Here is a 27,070-nt window from a genome sequence, read left to right on the forward strand (position 1 = left end):
TTCAAATGTTGTCGTTTTTACCTTTTAATCTCACATCCCTTCAAACACCCCCCTGTTATTCGCAACAGGTAAAACGTGCTTACGGTGCGTGTGACGTAGGGCACGTTGCAGTAAGCGCACCTGTGCTGCACGTGCGAACGGTGCGATTCAACGCACACGGGAGCAACTATGTGAATGAGCACCAGCTTGCAAGGTTTCAATTGGGAACTAAAAGTTTTAAGGGGCACAAGGTAAGAGCCGCTTTGAAAAATACATTTATAAAAAATAAAAAAATGAAACGGCCACGTTTGAGAACTTGTAACGTTGAGTCCGTGACGTTAATTAGTCGGTTCGAGCTCGTGCAGAGGGAGCAGGAAGGACTGCGACGCATTCCTTTAGCTCCATGTCATTTCGGCTTATTTTTCCGTTGTAGTTTAGTATGTTTACCTCCGCCTCAACAATATTATCGTGTTACGTAAATGAGTCACTTCTGAAGAATCTCACCGAATGTAATGCGTTGGAAATAATTAGGCACCGCGACTGTAGGAAACAACGTCGCGTTCCCCGACTTTTAACATTCCTCAAACCAAGCAACGATAAGCAAATAGTTGTTATCACGTCCTCCCTTTCCCCCCCATGCACATTTCCCCCGATGTATAACATAGATTCATAAATCTAAAACTAATTGAATTTCAGCATTGTCCAACCGTCCTCCATTATTCATATTAAATACCGCATGCTCGCAACATATCACACTGTAATAGCGTCGACCTAAGTGTTGAATTCGACACCGCCAGTGTTCATAATAGAACGCCCATTCACCTTCTCTGCGTGCACAATTTATTCACCCCGTAGCCTACTTGTAAAATGGTATCCGCCGCCAGTTGCAAAGACGAAAAAAAAGGTATTTGAATGGCATTGACTTGACCTCGTTCCAGCAGCGTTTCCCGTGTTCCTCCAGCAAGTCCGTGACCGGAGGGCATCGTGCCCTTCGGCGGGATACGTCATTAGAAAGAGAATTGTTGGGCTTTTATATAAGAGGTCGTGTCCCCAATGGGCCCCCCCACTTCAAAACAACTACTCTTCTCCAAACAGGAAGGGAGAAATAAAACAAAAAAACCCTGTATTGCATTGACTCCTCCACAACTTTTACAATTAGTCAGAAATGATGCAATGAATTCAAATGAGAAATGGCAGCAATTCCTCACGCACTGTAATAATGGCCGCGGTGAGAAGTGACACGACCATTGCTGTCTCACATTATGAATGGGCTACTGTGGCTTTTGTCAGCAAAGAAGCTGCTGCAGCGCAAGTGTTAATCCAACCACCGTCTCTGCAGTTTCCAACAGCTGCCATGCATCACTCCGTTGCATTCCACATAAGCCAACCGTGCAAATGTAGTAACCTTTCCATTTCACTAGATGGACAGGGTGCATGGAGTCGGGCGGGACAGCTGGAGCTTGACTTGAGCTCATGGTGTTTGTGGACAATTATGTCTGAATTTTACAGCTCAAGATTGACTCCCGGAACCATGGCAACCGATATTTCACTCTCAAAGCCACCGAGACAGTGTCGACATTTCAACCATTCCTATCACCCATAACGTCCATAGACGTAGAGGAGTCCAACAGTTGACAAAGGTAGATTCCGAGGGAGATAGATGGTGTCTCTGGAGCACTCTGGAGATTTACACTGTTCGTGTGGTGGAGGCCGGTTATGCAACGTCTGCCATAACTTGGGCTTTGGCAGGCAAAGTGGTTCATGTTCCTCGCATCTCACCTCTTTAGCTGAAACAAAGGTCTTACTTGTTGCAGCAGTGATAGGGACACACCCATAAACCCTCAGGTTGTTCGCCACCATTATGATTAACAAGGTGGAATATCCAGTTTCCACCAGCTCCTTGTCCATGCTCAGGGGCGTCCTTCAAGACCGCACACGAGTGATTAGGCATGGATGAGTTGCTGCCCTACATTTCTTGTCTTTAAAACAATAAATCTAAACCGTATTTCAGAGCAATATGGTATGCTGTCCTTACTGTAAACACCTTGCAAACCAGACAATCAGCACTCTGGCGGGGCGGCTGACGAAGCGAGGTTCCTCTTGGTGCTGCGGCACCGACCGCAGAGCTGATCAGAGCAATTGGTCTGTCAATGATGTCATGTTTGGAACTAACCAAAAATACACAGAGGCCAACCCTTCACCTGTCATTCTATGTCAAACAGGGTGGAATTTCCCCCCCCCTAAAAAAAGAATCCACACACAATCTGTGGAACAAAGTACAAACTGCTTTGACTTAATGATGATTGCATAAGTTTTTTACCAAAAAATGAACATATCGAAAGAAGAAAACCAAAACCGAAATGCATTAAACACCAAAATAAGTAAATGATGGTGTGTGGAAAAGGACATTAATAAAAGGGAATGTAGTAACTAATGCCGTAAAACCACTACAACAAGTAAACGTTTGTGTTTGTCAGTAAGTGGGTCAGGTTTTTTCTAAGCAGTACCTCTTTGTGCAAACTTTTTTTTTTCAAAACTGTCTTGACAGTTCCTTGAAACCCTATTATTAAGTTCCTGAAATAGATTTGGCGTTTATCGTACACCAATGTAATTAGCATTTGCATTGACTGATACCAAAAGAATGTGTTCCATGCTATGGGTTATTTCTGGCCCCTCTCATGCTGCCTGGGGTTTCGTGTCCTTGTATCAGTCTAGCAATTTACCAGTTAATTTGTTTTCCTTTTGAGAATACAGCTAACCACACTCAAGATACGTATTCAGGAGGATGAAATTCATCAGATGTAGATGCAGAACATACTTACTGTTTCCTTATTTATTAATTCTGAAGGTAAAAACCACTTCAAACACTGCTTCAAACAGTATTTACCAAAGTATAATCAAGTTAGCCTTGCCTTCTGCTTTAACCCCCTGCTGCCTGCTGGTGTGTATCTCCAGTAGCCGGTCCTCCCTCCCTCCCTTAGACCCTGTTACACATTACCTTTCAGAAAGATGTTATCATCCCAACCTTCCCCCACATGGAGCCTGTCACTGCATGACACAGCCCACAACACAACCAATCCGCTCTGCTGGCTACTCCGCACAACCACATGTGTTCTACAATGCACAGTTTAAAGTGCAAACTCCATGACAAAAGTTTTATATTACTGGTGGAGCTAAAGACACCCCCTTTTGTGTTTGTGTGCTTTGTATCAACATTTGCTACTTCCAGCTTGCAGAGGTAACAAACAAAGGTTGGGAAATGAAAGCATGAATATTAACAAAAGATAGAAGGGAAATTAGACTTAGATTTATTTGCACACCAGGGTTTCAGGGCAGGCACGGCGGTTTTGGGAGTCATTGTGTTAAAAATATCTTTATTGTGGTGGATCATGTTTGGGTAGGAGGGATCCTTTTGCCCCACTGGGCCAGCCTCGTGGGCAGCAGATGAGCCGGAGAGACTGAGTGTGTGTGTGTGTGTGTGTGTGTGTGTGTGTGTGTGTGTGTGTGCTCTACTGAGCCATAAGCAGAGGAGCCCGGCCAGCACAGCTCGGTCTAACTGCTCTGCACGCTCCAGTCTAACGGCTCGTCTCTTCTCTCTGCTGCAGATGATGTCTGGGATTTAGCCGGCCCACATGAGTGATATGAATAACGCACTGGACGGAATACACACTTCTGGAAGCCTCAGAGAGAAAGCAGAGATTTTTCGGAGTGGTAAGGATAATGCGAGTGGCTTTCCCAGCCCATCCCTCATCCCTTCGAGAGCTCTTTCACCAAAACCAAATGCCCAGAAGATCCGGACTGCGATCAGCAAGGGGAACAGGTTCGACTCATTCCTCTTTGCGCATGCCATGTATGACTCACTTAAAAATGTATTCTGTTGCGCTAAAACTAAAAGTACTGTTACGTTGTCACTTAACAGCGTTAGCGGCCCCGCAGAGGAATAGTACACTCTTTGTATTTGCAGGAATGAGACACAAGCGTATGTTGGAAAGCTGTAGGGTAGACTTTGTACCTGTAAACACAATAAGCTTGAGCCAAACGCAGCTGCCAATGGAGTGTAATGTTTTATTTCAACAGCGCAGTTAAAGACCTGGAATCAAATCAAGCACCTGTTAGTTTGTGGTAGATAATTAGTAACTCAGTAACTTAGATTTACAGAGCAGGAGAGAAAGTGTCAGTCAGATATCAGCCATTTAGAAACCGAGGCCTTGTGCTGAAAGCTAACTAACGGTTTTATCTTATCGTAATGACAATTGAATTTGGTATTGTAGGTGACCTTTTCCGATTGATTCAGATGTTAGACCAAGGCTTATTTTAAGATTAAGGAACACAATTTTCCTTTCATGAGTGGAAAACTATTCTCCTTACTTTTTTGTCTTAATATCAGTGGAAAGTATTTCTTGATTTTCCTTTTCATTGTAATATGGCTTACTTTCCTCTAGCAGCCAGTTTGAGCACTTTTCTTCCGTGGCTGCTATTTGCTACATCAGGGGCCTTAAGGAGCTTTATCTTATCAAAAGCCTGACTATTGGTGAGGCGTGTCGGTAGTTGAGAGCAGGAGGAGTCAATGCCGAGACGTTCTTGTGTGTGTGTGTGTGTATGTGTGTGTATCAGCTGCTTCATTTATTCTCCGCATTCATCTACGTGGGACGTGTGCAACAGAGAAGCCAGCGATATGTTGTAACAGCTCTCTGAGCCACTGGTTGCAAAATCAGTCAAGCATGAAGTCTAATGCACCATAATGACTTTACAGTCCGGACGGACTGACTATTGCAAATGCGTGCCTCAATTTTACACAACTCAATGATCAGTATGACTTACTTGGCACTTTCTAAAAAACTATGGAATCGCCTGTATTTTGAAATAAGCTGTGAACAATACTTGCCACATTTTATGCAGCATCTTCTTTGTCCTTTTGACTCCTTTTTTTTTTTTGGGGATCCTTCAGGAGCCCTCAAGAGGGAGAGGAGTCATTTGCTTCCGTTCCCAACCCTCTCCCTGAGCTTATCCCGTCAACCCTCTCCCCCCACGTGTCTGAATGTTTATTACCATGGACCAAAAGTAGTGCAACTCAGGTGAGTGTTCCATTTATAGCAATTGAGGCTGTTTGTGACTCAAAGAGGCATTTTATTTACCAAAACTGTCACATTTTTGGATGCCCTATCTCAAGCGGTATAGTTATGCTTTGCTAACTTTAATTTAAATGCCAGAAAAAACATAGCAGGTCTGTTCAGCTTGTGATTTATCTGAAACTTCAGGCCACATGGTTTAAGTAAACTGATTGAATTGAAGACATACAAGTGAAAAGGTAAAATTGAGCAAACATGCAATGTTTGAGAGCCGTGGTTTGTAGCTGCACACTGTGGCCATAAAAACAGGCAATACATGTGATGTATGACACCAACCGTAGACAGTGCATCTGAAATGTGATTATAACTGTTTGTTCTACACAGAAAATAGCTGGCTTATTGCCCAACAGCCACTCAGTTCATGCTGCCTTTGTTTCAGCTCAAGGAGTTTGATTTGCAATGCAATGGTTGTGGGGGAGTACCTGCTGACACAGGCAAAGCTTTGACTCCAATGCAGATCTTCATTCACTGCGCTCCACACCTCTTAGTCGCTGACGCCTGCTCTCGCCGTTACACCAGGGTTGACAAAGATAACACGAAATGAATAGTTGGGTCTTTGATTTCACACAAATAGTTGAAAATCTTCTGTGACTAGCGAACAATGCCAGCAGTTTTTATTGTTAGATCACTCAGTTTATAATGTGAACCCTGTAAAGGAGTGTGTGTACTTCACAAAACCAATCATCATCCTGAATTACCCAATCCTCTTACCCAAAGAGTGGATGTGTTGATTAATATGACTGTGTTGACAGTAATCTGTCAAGTGTCGCCATCCTTATATACATTAAATAAACATGATGTATTGCAATACTGTAAAGTAAAGCAATATATTGATTTCTTGAAATATAATAAATTGGAAACTTATGTTGACTGCCATGAACACACTGCAATACACATGATAAATAGTAGAAAGTTTGCTACCTTTTATCAGAACAGCGGGTCCCGCATATGCCTTTTATTACTGTCCCTTTAAATTCCAACATCGTATGACTACTATTAAGAGCAAGTCAGAAGAAAATGTATTATCCTGCAAAGCTAAATATTACCTAATACGACTTTGATCTGTTGCTGATTGCACGTTTATACAGAACTCACTGCCAAATTCTAAAAAGAGAGCACATTCATTATGTTTGAAAGCTGACAATTATGGGTCTGCTTCAAAAGAGCCCGGCTTGCTAGATGGATTTTGCCTATACATTTTCCAGTGCTGTTAAATGAGTCTGTCTAACTGTCAACCACTAGATATTTCCTGGATGAGGATCCCTTTAGTGTATGCTGAAGTTGATTTCAAGTTTGTCAGTAACTTTGTGCTGTGTGTGTCTTTTTAAATGTGTGTAGTAATGTGTTGCAGCGGGGCGGGGGGGCACTCAAAGCAATGACTCATAGGAAAGCTTGAAGTTAAAGTGCTCATTGGTCACAAAGAACCATCAGCAGTGTTGAGAATGATAATGATCTGTGCTCACGTGTTGCTTTAATCACAATGGAAAAAGAAGAAATCTATATGGGAAGTTCTGCTTTTCATTGTAATGGTAGTAAATGTGTGGTTGGCATCGCGAGCCCTTCCACTCAATTCCACACTCACTCAAGTCGATGTTGCTCGTCAGAAGATGAGTGATTGCCAATTATCCGGTGCGCTCACCCCACTATTGGTGATCCTATTGTGAAGCTCAGTCATTTGCACGGATTTGGCATCTTCTTTGATAAATGAGAGAATTATCCTCAAGTCTCCCAGTGACGGAGAAATATGACACCCTGATGACATCACTCTGCAACAATGTGGCTTCTTTGTTAGCAAATCTGGAAGTACTCCTTATGCATCTCGCTGATGAGGCCTGCGCCGTCCCTTCAGTGGCCTGACAGCCTCTCACTGAGTCTTTTTAAACAGCGGCGCCGGAAGGACAAAGGCAGTATGTCAGAGCGAACAGCTGGTTTTGTGTCACAATCCTCATGTCACAGAGGTTATGACCTTGTTTCAGTAGCACTCAAGGAACCAATGACATCATTGTTCCAATTGTGCAGCACTGATCCCCTCACCCGCTCCAAACTTCACTCTCTCTTATTCATTTAGCTTCCCAGCGGCTCTTTTTGAATTCAAATTTTCCCTGAACTTGGATTGCCAGCCTTGGATTATAAAATGAGCAAGCTGCTGTAGAAAAGTGGTACTGGTGTTTGTTGATGTGGCATCTCCAACCATTCCAGGGCAGATTCACAAAAGAATTGCACAAATAGGACAAAAAATAAACAGTGTAAGGTTGAAACACAACGTCTGCCATTGCACGTATCTAAAGAGTTGGTGGTTACTAAAAAAAAAGAAGCTTTTTACTGACAGATTTTGAATGAAATCCGAAATTCACTTTCTCTCTCTTACATTTGGTTGGTTGCCTAAAGTGTTAAATGTCCTTGCACCTCGTCCCTCAGGACCTAAAATGATATATTTAATTTTTCTCTGCCATTGTTCTTGTATCTTATCATGCTCATGGCACAAATGCAACATTTATACTACGCCGCTTAACTGATTGCAATCAGACACAAAAAACTGTGCAAATTACATTCGGCTACACAAACCTCATGTTTTTGCTTTCGTCCAAACATTCAGTGCAAATCTTTTGTGAATCCAACCTCAAGACAGAGCAGCAAGCGGTTGCTGTCAGCGGCTGCGTGTCATTCTTTGTAAACTTTTAAAAATTGGCTTTGTATTACACAGGCATTGAATCCACTTCACTGTTAAGGAACTGCCATTTCTGAGCACCACTGTTAGAGACAGTCTATTTGCTAAGCCACATCACAATGCCGCTGCACTCACTAATACGCACAACTAAGCGTGACTTGATGATTCTGTAAATACATTGTGCGACATGCTACTTTTTGAAGATAGTTTGATGTTGGTATTATTGATTACGGCAAGTGAAGCTGGCTTTCAGTAAAACATCATGGAAGAAATGGCAAATATTCGTGATCTAATTTTAAAATCAACAGTTTTTGAAGAAGTATCTGGCAAAGGCTGCACTCTCCAGGAATATAGTGGGCAGTCATGCTTGGGCTCATACCAGAAACCAGAAGCGCCCGGGCCGTCAGCTCCCAGACGGTGTTGAGTTTTCACTTCAGCCATATGACTCAGAGGAAATGCCTGGCCCTATAGAGAGATGTTATTTCAGATGCAACATGCACCATGTCCACATTCTTCACTCCGAGTTTCAGCCACTGCTCTACAGCCGATGTAATCGGCTCCTCAGGCTCACACCTAATTTTTTTAAAAATGCATTCATGTCCTCTCCATTCAGCTACTTAATCATTTGTCAAAAAGCCTCCTTACCGTATGTGTCATGTGAACTCACAAACTCTATCAACATTAAGTATGTCATTGAACATGAAAAGAACAGCGTAATGGTTTGACGCGGGTATCCGGGGTAAGAATTGGGAGTCGTGCTGATATCTCTGAACAAAGCTCGCCTTCCTTGTCCTTAACAGAGAGTATGTGTTTTTTTAAATATACAATGGATCCGGAAAGTATTCACAGTGCCTCACTTTTTCCACATTTTGTTATGTTACAGCCTTATTCCAAAATGGATTAAATATATTATTTTCCTCAACATTCTACACACAACAACCCATAATGACAAAGTGAAAACTGTCTTTTGCAAATTTTTGCAAATCTGTTAAAAATAAAGAACGAAAACATAACATGTACATAAGTATTCACAGACTTTACCATGACACTCAAAATTTAGCTCAGGTGCATCCTGTTTCCACTGATCATCCTTGAGATGTTTCTACAACTTGGAGTCCACTTGTGCTAAATTCAGTTGATCGGACATGATTGAGAAAGGCACACACCTGTCTATATAAGGTATCACAGTTGACAGTGCATATCAGAGCATAAACCAAGCAATGAAGTCCAAGGAATTATCTGTAGACCTCCGAGGCACAGATCTGGCGAAGGGTACAGAAAGATTTCTGCAGCATGAGCACAGTGGCCTCCATCATCCGGAAATGGAAGAAGTTTGGAACCACCAGGACTCTTCCTAGAGTTGGCCCCCCAGCCACACTGAGCGATCGGGGGAGAAGGGCCTTAGTCAGGGAGGTGACCAGGAACCCGATGGTCACTCTGACAGAGCTCCAGCGTTGTTCTATGAAGAGAGGAGAACCTTCCAGAAGGACAACCATCTCTGCAGCACTCCACAAATAAGGCCTGTTTGGTAGGGTAGCCAGACGGAAGCCACTCCTCAGTAAAAAGCACATGACGGCCCGCCTGAAGGACTCTCAGACCATGAGAAACAAAATTCTCTGGTCTGATGAAACAAAGATTGAACTCTTTGGCCTGAATGCCAAGCGTCATGTCTGGCGGAAACCAGGCACTGCTCATCACCTGGCCAATACCATCCCTACAGTGAAGCATGGTGGTGGCAGCATCATGCTGTGGGAATGTTTTTCAGCGGGAGGAACTGGGAGACTAGTCAGGATTGAGGGAAAGATGAATGCAGCAATGTACAGAGACATCCTCGATGAAAACATGCTCCAAAGCGCTGTGGACCTCAGACTGGGCCGACGGTTCATCTTCCAACAGGACAACGACCCGAAGCACACGCCAAGATAACAAAGGAGTGGCTTCGGGACAACTCTGTGAATGTCCTTGAGTGGCCCAGGCGGAGCCCTGACTTGAACCCGATTGAACATCTCTGGAGAGATCTGAAAATGGCACAGACGCTCCCCATCCAACCTGATGGAACTTGAGAGGTTCTGCAAAGAAGAATGGGAGAAACTGCCCAGAAATAGGCGTGCCACGTTTGTGGAATCATACCTAAGAAGACTTGAGGCTGTAATTGCTGCCAAAGGTGCTTCAACAAAGTATTGAGCAAAGGCTGTGAATACTTATGTACATGTTATGTTTTCGTTCTTTATTTTTAACAGATTTGCAAAAACCAGTTTTCACTTTGTCATTATGGGTTGTTGTGTGTAGAATGTTGAGGAAAATAATGAATTTGATACATTTTGGAATAAGGCTGTAACATAACAAAATGTGGAAAAAGTGAGGCGCTGTGAATACTTTCCAGATGCACTGTGTATATATATATATGAAGTCACCTGATGCTAGAGGCACATGTCTCTGTCTGTCTTAACCCTTACACTTGAGAGACTTGAAGTTATATTTATTGGTGGTCTGAAATGTTTCTATGTGTTAACCTTTCTGAGATACTCTGTTTTGATACATATTTAAATAGTTGAGAGAGGTTTTCATAACGATAGCATCACCAGGACTATTGAAAGGATTTCATGTTACATAATTGAAGAGACCTTATATTTGCTCTATTTGTTCTTACATACACCATTGACATCAAATGAGGTAAAACGACTTGTGGTATAAATGCGATATGTGGAATGACGGCTGCAGACACAAGTCTTGTGTAAACACCAACAAGCAGGGCTCGAACTGTGAGAGTAGTCTGATATGAATAGACGCTCAGTGAGGTGAGGGATGTCTTTTTGTTCACACTTTTAAATGTTTGCATAGCTAACTGTGTAGGTCACAGCCCACCTCAAGCACCTGTTAGGGTGACAGCGGTTTGAGTTGAGTACACAACAATACTTGTGAATACTTGCCTGGCTGCCGTTTGTAACAACGTCTACTTGCATTACGTCCAACTTCTCACCCCCTTTGCAGACGATTCTCCCAGTGGTTGTCAGTCCCATGGAACTCAGACATTCTTTTGAGGATTTTTCTTTTTTTTAATGTGCTTTTAACTTTTAGTTCCTGAATTGTCCTGAACACAAGTGGACTAGAGGTCCAACAACATTTCTCGACTCCCATTTACACCGTGTGCAAGAGCACAGCAGTAACACAGAGAGATGAACTTAAAGTCAGTCCTTTGGAAGCGACGTGTTTGTTGTTTCACGTGTGGATTGATAGCTGCTATTGCTATTGGGACACTACACACCTACACGTATGCACCAGTGCTGCTCTGGTTGCACTCCTGTCACTTTTACAGGGCCTGCGAAGGGTCTTCATTGAATCAACTGTGGTCAAGGACGATGTGTCTGGAGCTGGCTTTGTTATGGGAGTTGTGGAGACTCTGTTATCATTCTGGCTCCATTAATTCCAATTCATTTTAGCTGTGTGATAACTAGCAGCGTCTGCTTGTCTGCGCTCTCACAAGCCAGTGTGCTGTGTTTCCAGATAAAGATGAAGCCTGTTGTGGGAGGTTCTTCTTTTCCAGTCTGTGTGTGTATATAATATATATGTGTATATATACATATATATTATATATATGTTTCTTTTCTTAAACTAGAGGTAAATAATTCCAAAATATATTTTATCTCATGTATACCTGTTAACCTTTTTTAGAATGTGTCTTATTTGGTTAAGATTGAGGCTTGAAAATGCGAGTGTCTTGTAAAGATGGCACACTCTTATTTACAAGGCCTCTTTGTATAGTCTTACGGTAAAACAGATGTGGACTGTGATTATGAGGCTGTGGGCCATTTTGGACCTCTAATTCTCCCTCTCTCTCTCTCTTAAAGGACTCCAATGGCATGATCACATTACATACAGTAGTGCTGAAGTACTGTCTGAATATGAATGAATATAAAACCACTATAGTGTATCTAGAACCTTGTTGAAAGTAATTAGTAATAGACAATAAGCAGATAATCCCAGGCTATATCTAACCGCTCAGTCGTAATGTGTTTGCAGTAAGAGGCAAACTGTCATCTAAAGACCTTACTTTCTTTAGGCTTCCCCAGTACACTATTCAGAGTCTAATGAACTAAACTCTTAGTAAACTCTGGTCTCTTTAGTGATCACTTTTGTCCCAATTTTCTTGCTTAATAGATTATACAATACAAAATATTCATAAAAACACATACATGTTGGTTTATGAAATGTAATTTACTTTGGAGATTCAAAATAGCTGTATAGTATCTACAAAGCTACAAAGTAAGAAACACATTGACTTTCTGGGACATCATCAGTTTATTTGCTGTGTTTTGTTACATTATTGCCGGGCAGAATTTATTACTTTGATCCCAAGGATTTTACAGTAGCTTTGTAACTCATGACAAAATCCTCTTTTCCTTTTTTCCCGCCCCATCTTGTTTATTGGAACTGCCTTTCTAAAAAGAGAGAAAGGGAAAAAGCCTTTACAATCCCAAGGACAAAGGAGGAGTTTGTGTTGCTGGGAGGCGACTTGACTGACTTTCTCACACTTTGATAGTGAAGGATGTCGTCCTAACAGTTTCTCTATAGCTTCCAAAAGGGTAACTATATAGCATAGTAAGTGCAGTATAATATTTAATTATTTGTCGTTACAGCTACAATTTGTTATCCTTATTTTTTAATTACTATGTACCTATTTCATAGTTAATTGTGCACCTTGGGCAGAAGCATGAATTTCCATGCGAGAAGAGTCACCTTGCCCGCCATCACGCCACTTTGTCTGCAGAAGCGGGTAGGCATCTTGCATGGATCTCCTCTCCTATTATTATCTCTTCACATCATGCCTCTGTTAGTGAAGAGCTGCTTTTTGTTAACGTTTGAGGATAGTGCTAAATCCAACATCATGTGAGCCCTCTAAAAGGGCTCTGAACATGTGCCACAAGGGTTTGTCTTCATAAATAGGCTAAATTGACAATCATTTCTCTGTGCTGTTGATACTTAGTCCGGTATTCACACAAAGGGTTGTTCTAAAATTACATTAGTGCCATCTTTGAGTTGGAGAGTAGCAGTTTCTCTGGACCCTGCAAATATACTAAAATGTGAATGCTGAACAAAGCAAGCCCACACATAAAGTCTGAATATTGATTTTCCGAGCTTTTTTAAATTTGTTGCATCATGAGGACTTTCTGACACTATTGTAACTAAGCTCCTGCCTGCCCCCTTAAAAACTGCTCCTTTATTCCTTATGGATTTATAGATTATCGGCTTCCATATTATGACGTTGATTTTGTTTGTTACTACTTGATGATTACTTGATGACATGGAATCTGTCGATCTGAAATCACCAAGGAAGTGTGTACCATCAGGACAGATACTGCACCAGCTTGTGAACTCTAAGATAAAAAGTATTTCATAAGGGGGCACAGCTGCAATTCTGTTAGTGCATGTGTCTTATCCATCAAGCTTTCTCAAGTGTTTATAACGTTCTACCTCTCTGTCAAATCATTTGAATTTATTTTTTTGGAGAAGACCTCATAAGTCATTAAAAACCTGCTACTACCTGTGTGGCCCGATAACATTTTGTCTGCTGTTGCAATTATTCAACTCATTGGTGCAATTTTTTTATTACCTAGTTTTTCCCCCAATTGGTCTTTCTCGTTGGCCGTCTAGAGAACCTGTCTCTAGCTAATACTTGGGGGCCACGCGCAATAGGTGTAAATATGACCTGTTTTGCCCCCTACAGAGAAAGTCATAAAGGAGGATCAAACCGTGAGGATATTTCTTAATGGTTTTTAAGATAGACGGGGCTGGAGGCCACCGCCCCACCAGCGCTACGCGATAGAGCTGCAGCTGTGAGAGTGCAGTTCAAGGTGAAAGCAGAGCAGCCCAATTGCAAAAATGTCTCAGTGTCCCGTCCTTGAGATAAGAAGGTCTAATAGAAGAGTTTATGTTCAACAAGACTATATAAAGCGCTGCGTAGTCCACGTCTGGATTCATTCTGCTTTTTTTTTGGACGGTACTTTTCATTGAAAGTTTTTTTTTTAACAAAGCACGAAATGTTCTTTTACTTCGCCCTCTGCTCCGCCCGTCACCACCCGTTGGCTCCTGACTAACACAATCTCGACCCTCGACCCTCTGTGATCATTTTGAAAAATGTCATTGTTATATATAAATATATCTTGGTCATGTTTCTATAATTTATAAACTTAACGTTTAAATTAAGAACGTTGTGTTTTTTGCGTTTGATCGGCTTGTTTGCCTCATTCTTTTTTTATTTGGTGGAGGGCTGCATCATTGGCCAAGTTGGGGGGCAGGTGTGCAATTTATTTGCTGTCAGTATTTAGTTATTTATTCATAGGTGGTACTGTTTAATGTTTTAGGTTAGATTATAGGATAGAATACAAGTTATTTCTGTTTTAAATAAGCAGTTTACTTATTTTTAGGTATGCATAGTTTTGTTTAGTTTGTATGCTAATTATTTGGGTAATACTGTGATCACCTGGAGGTTGTTTATGGGAGAAGCCAGGTCATGGACCATATTTTTTATTTTTTTTTATTTTTACCAAGCTCAGCAGAGGCAGCGAAAAGCATCTTCTTTTGTTTGCTTGTTTTGTTGTCCGATAAATGTAAAACAAAATGGAAAGCCGACAAAGCGTATCCGTGCACGAACCTGTGGTGCATCGGTGGCCCTTTCCATTTGTTTGGGATCTAAATGGCAACTACAGTAGGTCTGAATAATGGGCAGATTCACTAGTTTGTTTCCACGTTAGTTGTCACCAACCAGTTTTAGAATCTAGACTGCAGATGTGCCTTTTTGAGTTGGAGCACATTTTTGAATGTTTCGATTTAGCTAATTCTACATATTTCAAAAGTGACCTTTCATTTTGGCCTGGCTGCAACCAAGACTTTGCTTGTGTATGTGTTAGTTGGAACAGCGGAAACCGGTTTGCTCTTTTTCCCTTTTAAAATGAGGAAGAATGATCTTAACAGTGATGTTGCAACATAAACGGTGTACTTGATTGACTTGACGTAGGCGTGCATGAATGCTTTCAGGTGAAGGCATGTTTACCTATGGATCAGGGTTACTTGCTGATGAATGCAGCTCTGTGTTCACCGATAAAAACAGCTGCCAAGTACACAGCATGCTACCTTGCCTAGCCATTCATTAGAAACTCTTAACCAATGATTAACAGCACCTTCAACTCAATGTTATGTATGAAAAAATAATGCATAACGATACAGTAAGTTGTTTAAGGACATAGAAGTAATTACAGTTTGAGTTATGCAATTAAATGAGCAGACCTATCTGTTAATATTAACAGCATATGTGCGCATTTCATCTGATGTTGTCATTTGGCATATTTTCTATGTTTGGAAACAACCAACAACATATTTGTGTTCCTCGGGAATCTGCTCCGTTAATTAGTGAGTCAAAGTAACCTGCGCAGCAGAACCACCTTTTTAAGTCCTATATTTTAAACGCGTATGATGCCAAACCAAGTGAGCACCATTTTGTTGCCTGAGGCCAAACACCCACTATCTGACATCAAATAAATTGTGATAATTATGTAAAAAAGGAAATAAATAATACTATCACTGTAACCATGGAGACAGCCGCAGGAACTGCTCTTCCTGTGTGTTTCAGTATCATGGTCATAACGCATTCCCAAAAAGAAATCAATCTGAAGAGGTTTTTTTTCATAGATATTGTTACAAGAACACTCTTCCACCTTCATCATAATCACGATGCCCTTAAGATACTCCATCTTTTTTTTTTTATTATTTCACGTAATTTACGTTAATCGTGTAAATGGGTTCTCTTGTGTACAAAGGAAGCAAAAACCAGACAATGCTTTATGATTGGGAATGTAGCAGACTGCAAGTTTATTACCCCCCTCTAAAAGTCCTCGAAGGTCTGCTGCAGAGACGCAACTGCACAGCGTGATGCTGGCATGGTGTGTTTTACTGTCGATGTGTTGGATGACTGCAACACAACTACAAATGTTTGTCTCAGCAGGCCAGAGAACCCACACGCATTTCTGCGAGTGATTCGTGCTTTCCTGACTACTTCAGAGCTGTCATAGGTCTTTACAAAACTTTACAACCCCAAATCTTGCTATGCAACCTGGTGTTGACTCCCTGTCTCACCATCTTGTGGCAACAGGGTCATAGCTGTTTTACAGGATAGTCTGTCAGTGGGTCTCAACCTTTTTTCAGTGAAGTTCTCTCTCTCCCCTGTGAGACTTATTTTCAGCCAAGAACCCCTTAACCATTTTTGGTTGGAAAAATATATATATATTCGAAAGCAGTGGGCTGTCAGTGTCTAATTTATTACTAAATGTGATTTAAAAAGGCACGAAGCCTTGAGTGGGTTGCCACTTATGGACGTAAATCCCATTAAGAGACATTTTTCTGAATACTGACTAAAGTTTGCAAATGGATGCTAATTTCTAATAAATCTTTCCAAAAATTTCACACACCCCCCTGAGGGCCTTTATGTTCCCCCATTTGAAAACCACTGGTCTCTGTGATGGAGTAGAATCATATAATTTATTTTCATACATTGTTGATGCATCCATCTAGATGTTTCACCCAAACACCTTTCAGTTGCTCTGTGCAAACATGGAGTACATCTGCAATGCTAATGCCCCAAGAACGGTTTCCTCGCCCTCTGACAAACCCGACCCTGTCCCCGGTGAAATGTGATGCCTGAATGATTTGATTTGGCCAACTCTCAGGAAGCCACTTCCTCGCAGCAGCTGAACAAGAGTCCATGCTCGATGCAGTTATGACCAGCAGTGCAGCAAATTCCTACCTTTTTGTTACGCGGTGGTTGGTTTATTCTAAATAAATATGGTTTTGTACTTTTTGAATAATTAACCTACAGCGTTAAATCTGTTAAAATGGGGCCTGCCGGCCTAATCGCCCTAATGTCTTATTAAAAAAATCCACAAGCAAAGATATTTGTCTTGTCAGGCTCCCAGTGGGCTGATTAAACACTAAATGGTTTACACTGAGAGATGATGTCATGGCTCAAGGCTCTCATTTGCTGATGGCTCCTTGAGGACTCAAACTTCAGCCCTGAGAGGTCTGACCTCTTTTCTCTCCACAAAAGGAATCAAGCTGGCAGGCTGTCAACTACCAATGGCACTCATAGAAAGAAAAACAAAAAGACAGTCATTTGCTCTTTACTTTGCTCCCTCCCATTCGGCACACGCCTATGTCAACTTTGGACAGAGTTGACCCAACTAGCATTACATTTAACCAGCACCTTTGTAATTGCCCTGTGGGCTCCTACAGGCCATTATGCTGGATTTCTGCTGGCTGTGGGCGTGTGAATGGGGAGGGGGTTGGGGCCCTGTCCCTCTGTGTATGTGTGTCTCTCTCGCTCTCTCTGTCCTCCTCTAAGACATTTTCAGACATTGGATAGGTGACTTTGCTAGCTTCCTCCATGTGGCATTTTGTCATTCTGACTTTTAGGTTAATGTCCATGCTGGCAGGAGACCTTATTTATTGTAAGTGGCATTTTGGTTTAATTTAAGACTGATCTGATATGAGAAGATTGATCTCAACATCCTAAAACTAACTCTCTCTCTAACTCTGTAATCCCTTGTTTAATGAGAGCTAGTTTGTGATTAAGAGGAGTAAGTATAGATACATTTATATATTGATGCTATAGGAGGTAATACCAGACAAGCAAGTATTCTTAGTCTGTCTCTCACTTGATCTCTCTCTCTCTCTCTCTCGCTCTCTCGCTCTCTGTTTCTCAACTTAAGACTTGTGTCATGTTAAAAGTGATGTGGGAATGTTATATAATGCAACCTAGTACGGTGCATCTCTAAAGGAACTCTTATTTGATGCACAGATCAGGTCTCCTTCTTCCTGACACTGAGTGGCGGTGAGAGCTATCAGGTGATCTGGTGTCCACCCCCAGCAATACAGATACAGTACGTGGAGGTGGGACGGCGCTGTGCTAAGAGGCGGTTTTGCCTAATTGCCTCCTTTCAGCCTCACTGCAGCGCAGAGTGAGAGCGGGCAAGCGAGCGAAAGGGAGAGGGGAGAATAGAGGTAGAGTCTCGGTCCGTCCCAGCTGACGCTGGCAGTGCTGTCAGACGTGTGTTTTTATGCTTTTTACAAAAGCTCTCTTTTGCAATGTTGTGTACTCGGCCATGCATAGGCTACAGATCCTGTTCAAACTCTGAACACTGCTTGGCTTCAAAAAGGGGGGTAAGTTCCTCTTTCAGATGGATTCATTTTTACATGTTATGTCTTCATGTGGTGTTGCAATATCAATACACTTCAGCAACTCATTATTTACACTTGGAACATGCTTTGCACAATATTCTCTACTTTTTAGTTGTGTCATCAACGCTCCTTTTCTATTTTGTTTACCTACCTCTACCTTCTACCTAACTGGTTTGCTGGTCATTCTGATTCATTTGTCAGATACTTTGCACCACTCCGTTTACTTATGTCCCTTAAGGGTAAAAAGTGTTGTTGAGTCTTTTCCTTTTGTTTCAGGTGATCAAAGTTTATAATGAGGATAACACCAGCAGGGCAGTGGAGGTTCCCAGTGACATCACTGCCCGGGACATATGCCAGCTGTTTGTCTTAAAGAACCACTGCATTGATGACCACAGCTGGACCCTTTTTGAACACATCTCTCATCTGGGAATAGGTAACATGTTGCTTCTCATATACATCTAATAGTTCTGTAAGAATGTACAAACCATGCAAATCGAATCTTTGTACTGGTATTGACCATGTGGTCGTAATGCTGTTAGTACTGTGAGCAAGGTAGGCTTTGTTTGATGGGAGTGGCGGTAGGTGGCAGACAGTTGACTTGGCAATCTATGCAATCTAATTGTCTTCTGTATTTGTTTAACCCTAAACCAGTTCAGAGGGCCAATGTTGGTACTGACTGTGTCTCTATCACTGCAAACGGTAGATTCCCCAAATGCAAAACATTATGGTTTGCATTTGGGGAATGAATGGCATTAAATATAGGTCGATATAAGCCTACAGTGAGAAATACACATATTTGGATTAATGTATGATATATATTATTGCTAGGCGACAGTATGCCTGCATACTAGAATTCTCTGCTGCTTTTCCCACTGTTGCACACATTACATAATTAATCCATCTGTTCCGTTCCAGTCTTCAGTTTTATTAAATCAAAGCCATGTTTTCCTTTACTGTGAAAAACATGTATTTTTTAATTTGACCTTTTCAGATAAATTGCTGAAATAGTAATATTGTTTTTTCGCAGACTACTCAAAGTCCACACGCGTAAATGTTTATTAAATGAAAGGGTTTACAAGGCAAGGCATACACAGTTTAATTCAATATTATCATGAGCCTTTTTAAATCATGAATAGTTACTCGTACATACTTTTATGTCTTTTTTTTTTGTTGATTCTATTCCGTCCATCGAGATGTGAAATACAACCTGTCGTTGATTTTCTTTTCTTCTCCTCCTGGTCTCACTAGAGAGAACCATTGAAGACCACGAGTCTGTTATGGAGGTGCTGTCAGGCTGGGCAATTGACACGGAATGCCGCCTCTATTTTAGGAAGAACTTTGCAAAATATGAATTCTTCAGGAAACCCTTGGTGAGTTTGTGATAGTTATGTTGTGGGTTCATACAAATAACTTCTCTCTTTGAACCAACCAGCTGTATTTTGACTACCTTGTGGGTTGAGGAGACTGAAGAGCGTCATAACAAATGATGTTGCTTTCACATTGGTAGGCCTTTTTCCCAGATCACATGGTCTCCATATCCAGTGAAACCAATGGGGCGGTGGATCACTCTCTGCTCATACAGGTATTGGGTTTGCTTCTGTTGACACTACACTCTCTTCCCTATTAAGTGACAATTCTGAGGTTTTTACGAGCCGACTGTACACAAACCACTATGGACACATTTTTCTCTTGTCAATACAGACCTTTCTCAACTCCAGCACTTGTCCAGAGATCCATGGACACCTCCATGCCAAAGAGCAGAGCAGGAAGTCTTGGAAGAAGTTTTATTTTGTCCTGCGTAGGTCGGGACTTTATTTTTCCAATAAGGGAACTTCCAAGGTGAGTAAGACAAAATAAAAACGACAAAACTAAAGCAATATAAAAAGAACATTGGTTATCTGTTGCATACAATTGAAACCGTTGTGTTGCACACAATTTTATTTGGATATTTATCCACCACCACGCTTGATTGAAATTCAAATTCTGTAGTTGTAGATTCATTTCTATGATGAAAACTATTGTTTGCACACTGTACTGTCAACAGTTCATCCTCTGCATATGTCTCACTCGTGCATGGCGAGGGCAGAGGAACAGGTTAAGCTTGATTTCCCTTGGGTCAGCTGGCATATCATCCAGGCAGAAACAGGATTCTCAAAGCCACTGACAAGTGAAGCCTATACCTAGGCACCCGGTGTGCCAACACAACCATTTCTCAACCGCTTTCATTTCCTACAACAGTAGACCTTTTGTTGTCGGGCGCAGGGAGGCTTTGGTACGGCGCCCACTTTTTTTACTCTAGCAGGTTTGCCATTCATCTGTGGTCGGGCACGTTGCTAGTCAGTCAGCACAGGCGCTAATGGCCACCAATTTAAATAAGGAAGTAGGACCGTTGCATCGCATGAAAACAGAACAATGGTAATCTTTGTGCCTTTTTCTATATTTGAAATGTTTTCTTGGCACAATATGGGTGCTGATACTGTCTCATCACAGCCCCTTCAGTTATTGTGTTCCTTCTGCTGAAAGCATTTAACAAAGTGAGGTTTGTTTCATATAAGTGGCATTAATTCACTGTTTAGTTGTCAATTTTCTATTGAACAACGTGTGCCATGTTCAATTAATTAAAAAAAAAATAAGTTACCGTGTTCCTTGTATCAGTGACCACATCGTAACATGAGTTGAAGAGGCAGAACTCTCACGCTCAATCACAGACCTTAGATGTGTCTTCATCCCTCACGCCACAGATATACAGATGTGTTGAATACCAGACCCAGAACTTTTATTTAATGTTTATTCAAAGTCTGAATCTTTCCTCTGCTTTTGTTTTATAATGGCTTCCTCTGTTTCACAGGAACCAAGACATCTCCAGTTCATCGCCGATTTCAGTGACAGTGATGTCTACACAGTGTTGTCAGCCAAAAAGCTACACGGAGCGCCTACGGATTGTGGCTTCTGTGTCAAGGTACCGTCACCTTTCTAGAAATGCCAAAACGCACCAATGGAGTACCAATTGTCTGCATGTTGAACTCCTTTTTTTTAACTTCTTCCTCTAGTCCACTAAATGTAGTTCAGCCCGGGACTTGAAGCTGCTTTGTGCGGATGACGAGCAGACCAGGACCTGCTGGATCACAGCCATGCGCTTGTTAAAGGTTGGCTCACTGATCAGTAACTGGTGATGTCTAAGGGGAGGAATGCTGAATCAGTGCTCGAATCAGATTTAGCTTTTGGGAGGAGGTCAGGGGAAACTACTGAGTGATGCTAGATTAGCACTCGCAGCCTTTATAGACACAGCATGTGTTCATTGTCTGGATGTCTGATGGATACACTTACAAGCATTAGTCACACTCCTTCTGGTCTATAAATAATATACAGTCAAGCTTAACAGGCTTTATTTGTATCTGCCGCTTTTCACCAGCACACTCCCAGCAATACTGAACAAATTTAAAGTCAAGATGTGATCGATATTTGACATTAAAATTGTAAATGCTGAAATCTTTTCTTATCTCTTCTAGTATGGGATGGAACTGTACCAAAACTTCATTCAGCCACACCAGAAACAAAAAGCTTCACCAATGGTAAGATGAAGGTCTATTATTTCATGGAACACACTTGAAAATGCTTTTTAAACGCTTATATCCTCACGTTGAAAATGTACTCAAGAGATCAAATGATTGCGATAAAGTTCACACAGTTAACACTGTAGCTGCAGTTTGCCTTAACTTGACTTGCCTCTCGAGATTGCCTTGTTGGTGTTTCAGCCCACATACTTTCCTCACCCCAGCAGGCAACTGATATCAGCCACAAAGCTCTGATGTACCCATTTTAAAATAATACCTGCGGTACCAAATTACAGTCCCGGTAGCAACTAGCCGGAGAACGCGGTAGAGCATTTAGCGGCGAGCAGAATGTGTTGGGCCAACACATGGCAGTGTAGTAATGTAATTGCATAGGACAAATGAGGCACCTTCAGTGTGTTAATGTGGGTTTGGTGTCTCCGAATAGCCCCAGACGCTTCTCTGGGTATTTCTGTGGTAGTGAACACCTTCTATTTATGGGTTTTTGGACATGTTCATGAACCCTCCGCTTTCTAAAAATACACAGTGATCAGCTGCTCTCCGATTTAACAACTCTACAACTCTTCTCTGCTGTCGGAGGGTCATATGTGACCAGGAGCCTCGCCAAGAGGATTAGCTAGAAAGACACCGGAGTACATAAATCTGCCAAAAGCAGCTCCAGGCTTCTGTATCTCCAGTGCTTTACTTACTAAGATTTCGCTAAACATGCAACCTCGAGAATGCTGCTACATATAACTGAAAAGTAATTAATAACCTGTATTCGTATACAGTAAGGTAACATATATATGCACAATGATGGGTCTTTACATCATTCAAATCGGAGCCGAGGGAATAAGACAGACGGGAATGCCTCTATGCTCACATGAACACTGCTCACTTTGTTTTAACCACTCATTTAAATTCTAATCTTAGCAGGGTGGTAGAGGAACAAATGCGGTAATATTAAAAGCTTCTTGGTAATCTTGAGTGTGTGCAGTGAGCCACTCACTATATGGCGGCTTAGAGGACTAAAATGGGCCCATGTGTCATTCTTTTCAAAGCCGCTCTAATCCCTTTTCAATGGAGTTTTCTGTCTGCATCATCTGGAAGTGATAAAGATGGAGTCTTGTTACTCAGACACTAGATGGCAATACAATGCCATGATGCAGCAAGAGTCTGTGTACTCCTCCTCCATAGTGTACAAACGAAATAAAACCCAAATAAAAAAAACTTGGGTACCTTCAAGTACACAATAGCCTACATATCTTCATACAGTATCTTCAGTAGCTGTTGGTCAGTGGTGAATAATTTAAAGAAGAATAAGACCAGTACAGCTGGTGCAAAAATAACATTTCATTCTATGCCTGCGATTGCAGAGAAGTATCTCAGAGAATTCACTGGTTGCGATGGACTTTTCCGGCCAAAAGAGTCGGGTAATTGAGAACCCGTCCGAGGCGCTGTCTGTGGCTGTAGAGGAAGGCCTGTCATGGAGGGTAAGTCCGGCTATCCCCTAGAAAATCTCTAAAATATAAACATGGGTGTGACCATTTTTCAAATAATGAGCTGTGACAAACATGACATCTGTGTATTGTAATACTGTGACTTAATATTACTTCAACTTATATTGTGGGTAACTCATTTCTCCGGTAGAGAAAGAGCTGCCACCGTCTGAGCAGCCATGGCAGCCCCTCCACATCACAGAGCTCAGTGTCCAGCATAGGTCTGTGTGTGTGTGTGTGTGTGTGTGTGTGTGTGTGTGTGTGTGTGTGTGTGTGTGTGTGTGTGTGACAATTTGTTGTTGTTGTTTTTTTGCTCTATGTGCACAAGAAAAAGGGTTCATTTAAAATATATATATTTTATGTGCTTCAGCCCTACACTTGGCTCAGTCCTGGTTCCACGGCAAACTGTCTCGGGACGAGGCTCAGCGTCTAATCACTCAACAGGGTCTTATCGATGGGTGAGCATTTATGTGGTTACGTTATGAGCGAATGTCTGCCGATGTTCATTAGATCTATTGGTTTTAGGCGGACCTCTGAGTTTACAGCGTTTTGAGCATGATCCTCATTAGTGAGGCCTTTTTGCAATATTACTTTTTGTTTGAGACGAGACGAGTAGTTCTGTTAAAAGAGGAAGTTCATGTACACATCTAATAGGAGTCCCATTTTCAGTTAATAATCAGATTTTGCAGTTGTGTGGTGGGTATAACGAAAGTTTGTAGTTTTAGTGGGTATTTTAAATGTAAATAATAAATGTTGTATTATCACAGCCTCTCAATTTACAGTACCAGTCAAACGTTTGGACACATTTTCTCACTGAACTCAATGAGTACTGGACTGGTGCCCGTATGTCTCACAGCAACATTCTCTAGTGGGCCATCCCATTAACGGACTTCAAGAGACAATAGAAATACACAAACACATTTCCCTGGCATCTCAGAAATGGTTGAAGTGAGAACAGTTAAAACTTTCTTCTTGTTTACAGAGTTTTTCTTCTGAGAGACAGCCAAAGCAACCCGAAGACATTCGTCCTGTCGCTTTGCCACATGCAGAGAATCAAACACTTTCAGATCTTACCTGTGAGTACAAGCCACTGTTTGGACACGGCACGTCTTTTTAATCATCCACGACCTCCTTCCACATTTGAGCCTGACGTTTAATAAGTCATCTATCTCTTGTGTGTGTGTGATTCCTTTTGTCTTGGGGTGTGCACGCATTTGTGTTCATCCGGCCCCGCAGGTGGATGACGAAGGGGAGTTATTCCACAGTCTGGATGACGGTCACACGCGGTTCTCCGACTTGATCCAGCTGGTGGAGTTTTACCAGCTAAACCGAGGGGTGTTGCCCTGCAAGCTCAAACACCACTGTGCCCGGATCACCCTGTGAACGGGGGACCCGAGGCCCCCGAGGGCCCACTTGCACCTTTACTCCAGGGCCGTTCTGGACGTACACTCGCTGGTATCTTGTGCCTTGAAGAAGAAAGATATACTGACTCAACAGCCATGCTAACTAAAACCACTGTTATCATGCACTATTGTCCCCATTCACACTTTGCCGTGTGGTTGCTCCTTATTTTTATATTTCGGACAAAGTTGAATTTGACAATAGACCACATGATAACTGAAAACGTGCTGAAAAAGATGATGTGTTTGTTGATTGTTAATCTTCGTGCCCAGGCGTGGCCGTAAATCCATTGTGCAAAGACAAACATGACTTATGTATTTTGTATCGTAGAGCTCAACGTGTACTGCAAACGGCTCGTGATTCCAACATCATGACACCATGATGAGAGAACATCCTACAGTAGCTTGCAGTTTTCACTGAAGACAATTTAATCAAATGTCTTCTGCAATGTGTGTATAATAATTAAATACACAAACACCTGTCCTCGTTTTTAATTAGAAAGCATATCATTCTGTGAATTGTTGTACACAACACCTGTCATGTCAAATTTTAGTAAAACTAAGCTATCTTACATTTCATTGTCATTGTATTTCTAAGCATTCAGGTATTTCTTTTAAAGAACAGAGTGCTTAGACAACCTATCAGGAAGTATCTGCATGCCTTGTGAGCTGGACTGAGACTTCTGTAGAGAGAGAGGGAGAGAGAGGGAGAGGGAGGGAGAGAGAATGTACTGCTGGAGGGGAATGGCACACAACCTCACTAGCCCGCACTGTAAATTCATTGTAAACGATTGTGATTAAATGAGATGTTTCCATTACATGAAATAAGTTGAAGCAAGGGGGTGAAATACGTATTTCACAAATTTTAGATTGTAGCCATTTACGATGGAAATCCAAAATACTGTGTGACTGTCATATATGAATTCAGTTCAATTGAAATTTAAGTTTTATATTTTCCAAAGATTCAGGTATACAGTTTTCCACTGCTGTGGATAAATATTGTTTCAGGTATTGTTTGTTTTCAATAAGCCAGTGATGCATCAGCTTCTAAAAACTACATTTTAAATCAGTGACATAATTGAAATTACCAACTTCTGTTTAATTGTTTTATTGTTTTTTTCCAGCTGGACAACAGTGCATTGAACAATGAATGTCATGGACTGCGTAGTTTTATAAAAAACAAAAGTATTTGTAAAGTATGACTTGTATGATTTATTGTCACATTCAACAATAAGCTGCAAGCTAAACTCACTTTTAAGTTAAAGCCACAATATTGTAGGTTTGCGACGCACAATGACACAAGCTTACCTGTAAAGCCCAGATCTGGGGCAGACTGCAACAATCAATTATCTTTCTAAATGATATTATATATTAGTCTTTGTATGAGAAATGGGTTATGATGCAAATGCCATGTCAGACACTAAATCTTGCGATAATGAAGCTTTCCCCTGAAGCATCTCATCAGCACACAGTGGGATGCTTCTCTGCACATGCTTTCCTAATGAAGTCCAGCACATAGTTACATTTAGTAGCACTATATAACATACCTTATTGGACACATGAGCCTAACATTGTCAAGTATGATTTACTGAATTCTTTGTGCAGCGTGTGTATAAGTCTACATACACTCTTACGCTCTACCTAAGTTATTTTCGTAACCACTAGATGGTACTATTCGTCCAGGTTTATGCTTAAAGTATGCAATTTTAAATGACATAATATATACAAGCCATTAACTTAGACTTAAAGTTGTTACTTCAGGGTTGTTCACTAATATTGATCATATAACAGCAAATACAGCCATTATTCCAACAAATGCATATATATTTTATGTATTGCATGGACCAAGCTTATTTTACAGTTCCACCAACAACAAACGCTGTTTGCCTGTTTCTGATGTTAATATGTAATTTAATATTAGTGGTGCAAGTAAAGTTATTTTTTTATTTTATTTACATTGAAACAAGAAAAGAAAATAGTGATCGTCTTGATCATTCGTGTTAAACAATCTTCTCTATTGTGATACAAACACATTGCCCCTGTACCTCCTCCCCTCCCCTACTTCAATAGCACGTTTGGAATCCGTGCTAACATCCAGGGGAGATGTGCACACACAGAGAAGTCTTAAATGCACCCCTGCTTCCGAGGTCTTGTGCTAAATGTTGTTTTGGATGTATTCCTGCCATTGATCGGAGTCTGGCTGCAGGGGGAGAGATGGCAGCTGGGAGAGACTGCGCTTCCTTTAATGAATTCATCCAGCTCCATCCAGCCTAAAACGGCCTGTGGATACAGCATTTCTCCCAGTAAATAAAGACCCCTGTCTGCACTCTGTCTCTGGCCCTCGTGGACAACCACCACTGCTCATAACACTTCTCATCATATTTACTCCTTCCTGCGCTCCAACTCGTACGACGTTGGATTTTCCACCTCGGAGTTGTCGACTTCTCTCCGTGCTAAAACGACCCCCTCGTTGCATTCCCCCATTCTGTATTCAATTATCTGCCAACGCTGTCTTTGAAGGATGACTGATTACTGGATCCTTAATGAAGTGAAGGCCCTTGCTGTTCGCCCCGCCTCTTGATCCTCAAAGGGACGTTATTTGGGCATTGCTATGAAT

General features: G+C 41.5%; 1 protein-coding gene across 4 annotated transcripts; it reads left to right on the plus strand.

Annotated features, from left to right (window-relative positions):
• The first annotated feature begins 65 nt into the window (after nucleotides 1-65).
• grb14 (growth factor receptor-bound protein 14) lies at nucleotides 66-25,649 on the plus strand. 4 transcript variants are annotated; one of them, XM_040201352.2, is made up of 15 exons: nucleotides 66-230; nucleotides 3,585-3,799; nucleotides 4,928-5,054; nucleotides 18,280-18,436; nucleotides 19,252-19,373; nucleotides 19,511-19,585; nucleotides 19,705-19,842; nucleotides 20,852-20,962; nucleotides 21,054-21,149; nucleotides 21,513-21,575; nucleotides 22,931-23,047; nucleotides 23,205-23,274; nucleotides 23,424-23,511; nucleotides 24,036-24,129; nucleotides 24,290-25,649. In XM_040201352.2, exons 2-15 carry the CDS (start codon nucleotides 3,612-3,614, stop codon nucleotides 24,434-24,436), a joined length of 1,593 nt encoding a protein of 530 aa, XP_040057286.1. In that variant the 5' UTR covers nucleotides 66-230; nucleotides 3,585-3,611; the 3' UTR covers nucleotides 24,437-25,649. The 4 variants fall into 4 exon arrangements, with proteins under 4 accessions (XP_040057286.1, XP_040057287.1, XP_040057289.1 ...); XM_040201353.2 differs by lacking the exon at nucleotides 66-230 and having other exon boundaries at nucleotides 3,214-3,799; XM_040201355.2 differs by lacking the exons at nucleotides 66-230; nucleotides 3,585-3,799; nucleotides 4,928-5,054 and adding exons at nucleotides 12,301-12,375; nucleotides 12,463-12,550.
• The last annotated feature ends 1,421 nt before the right edge of the window (nucleotides 25,650-27,070 follow it).

The sequence above is a fragment of the Gasterosteus aculeatus genome, chromosome 16, assembly GCF_964276395.1.
Source record: "Gasterosteus aculeatus chromosome 16, fGasAcu3.hap1.1, whole genome shotgun sequence".
Lineage (NCBI taxonomy): Eukaryota > Metazoa > Chordata > Actinopteri > Perciformes > Gasterosteidae > Gasterosteus > Gasterosteus aculeatus.

Excerpts from the sequence above, each read along its gene's own strand:
- grb14 (XM_040201352.2), top strand. The coding sequence starts at position 3,612 with ATGAGTGATATGAATAACGCACTGGACGGAATACACACTTCTGGAAGC. Across the intron at positions 21,576-22,930 it reads AACAAAAAGCTTCACCAATG|AGAAGTATCTCAGAGAATTC; the intron begins GTAAGATGAAGG and ends CTGCGATTGCAG. Across the intron at positions 23,275-23,423 it reads GAGCTCAGTGTCCAGCATAG|CCCTACACTTGGCTCAGTCC; the intron begins GTCTGTGTGTGT and ends TATGTGCTTCAG.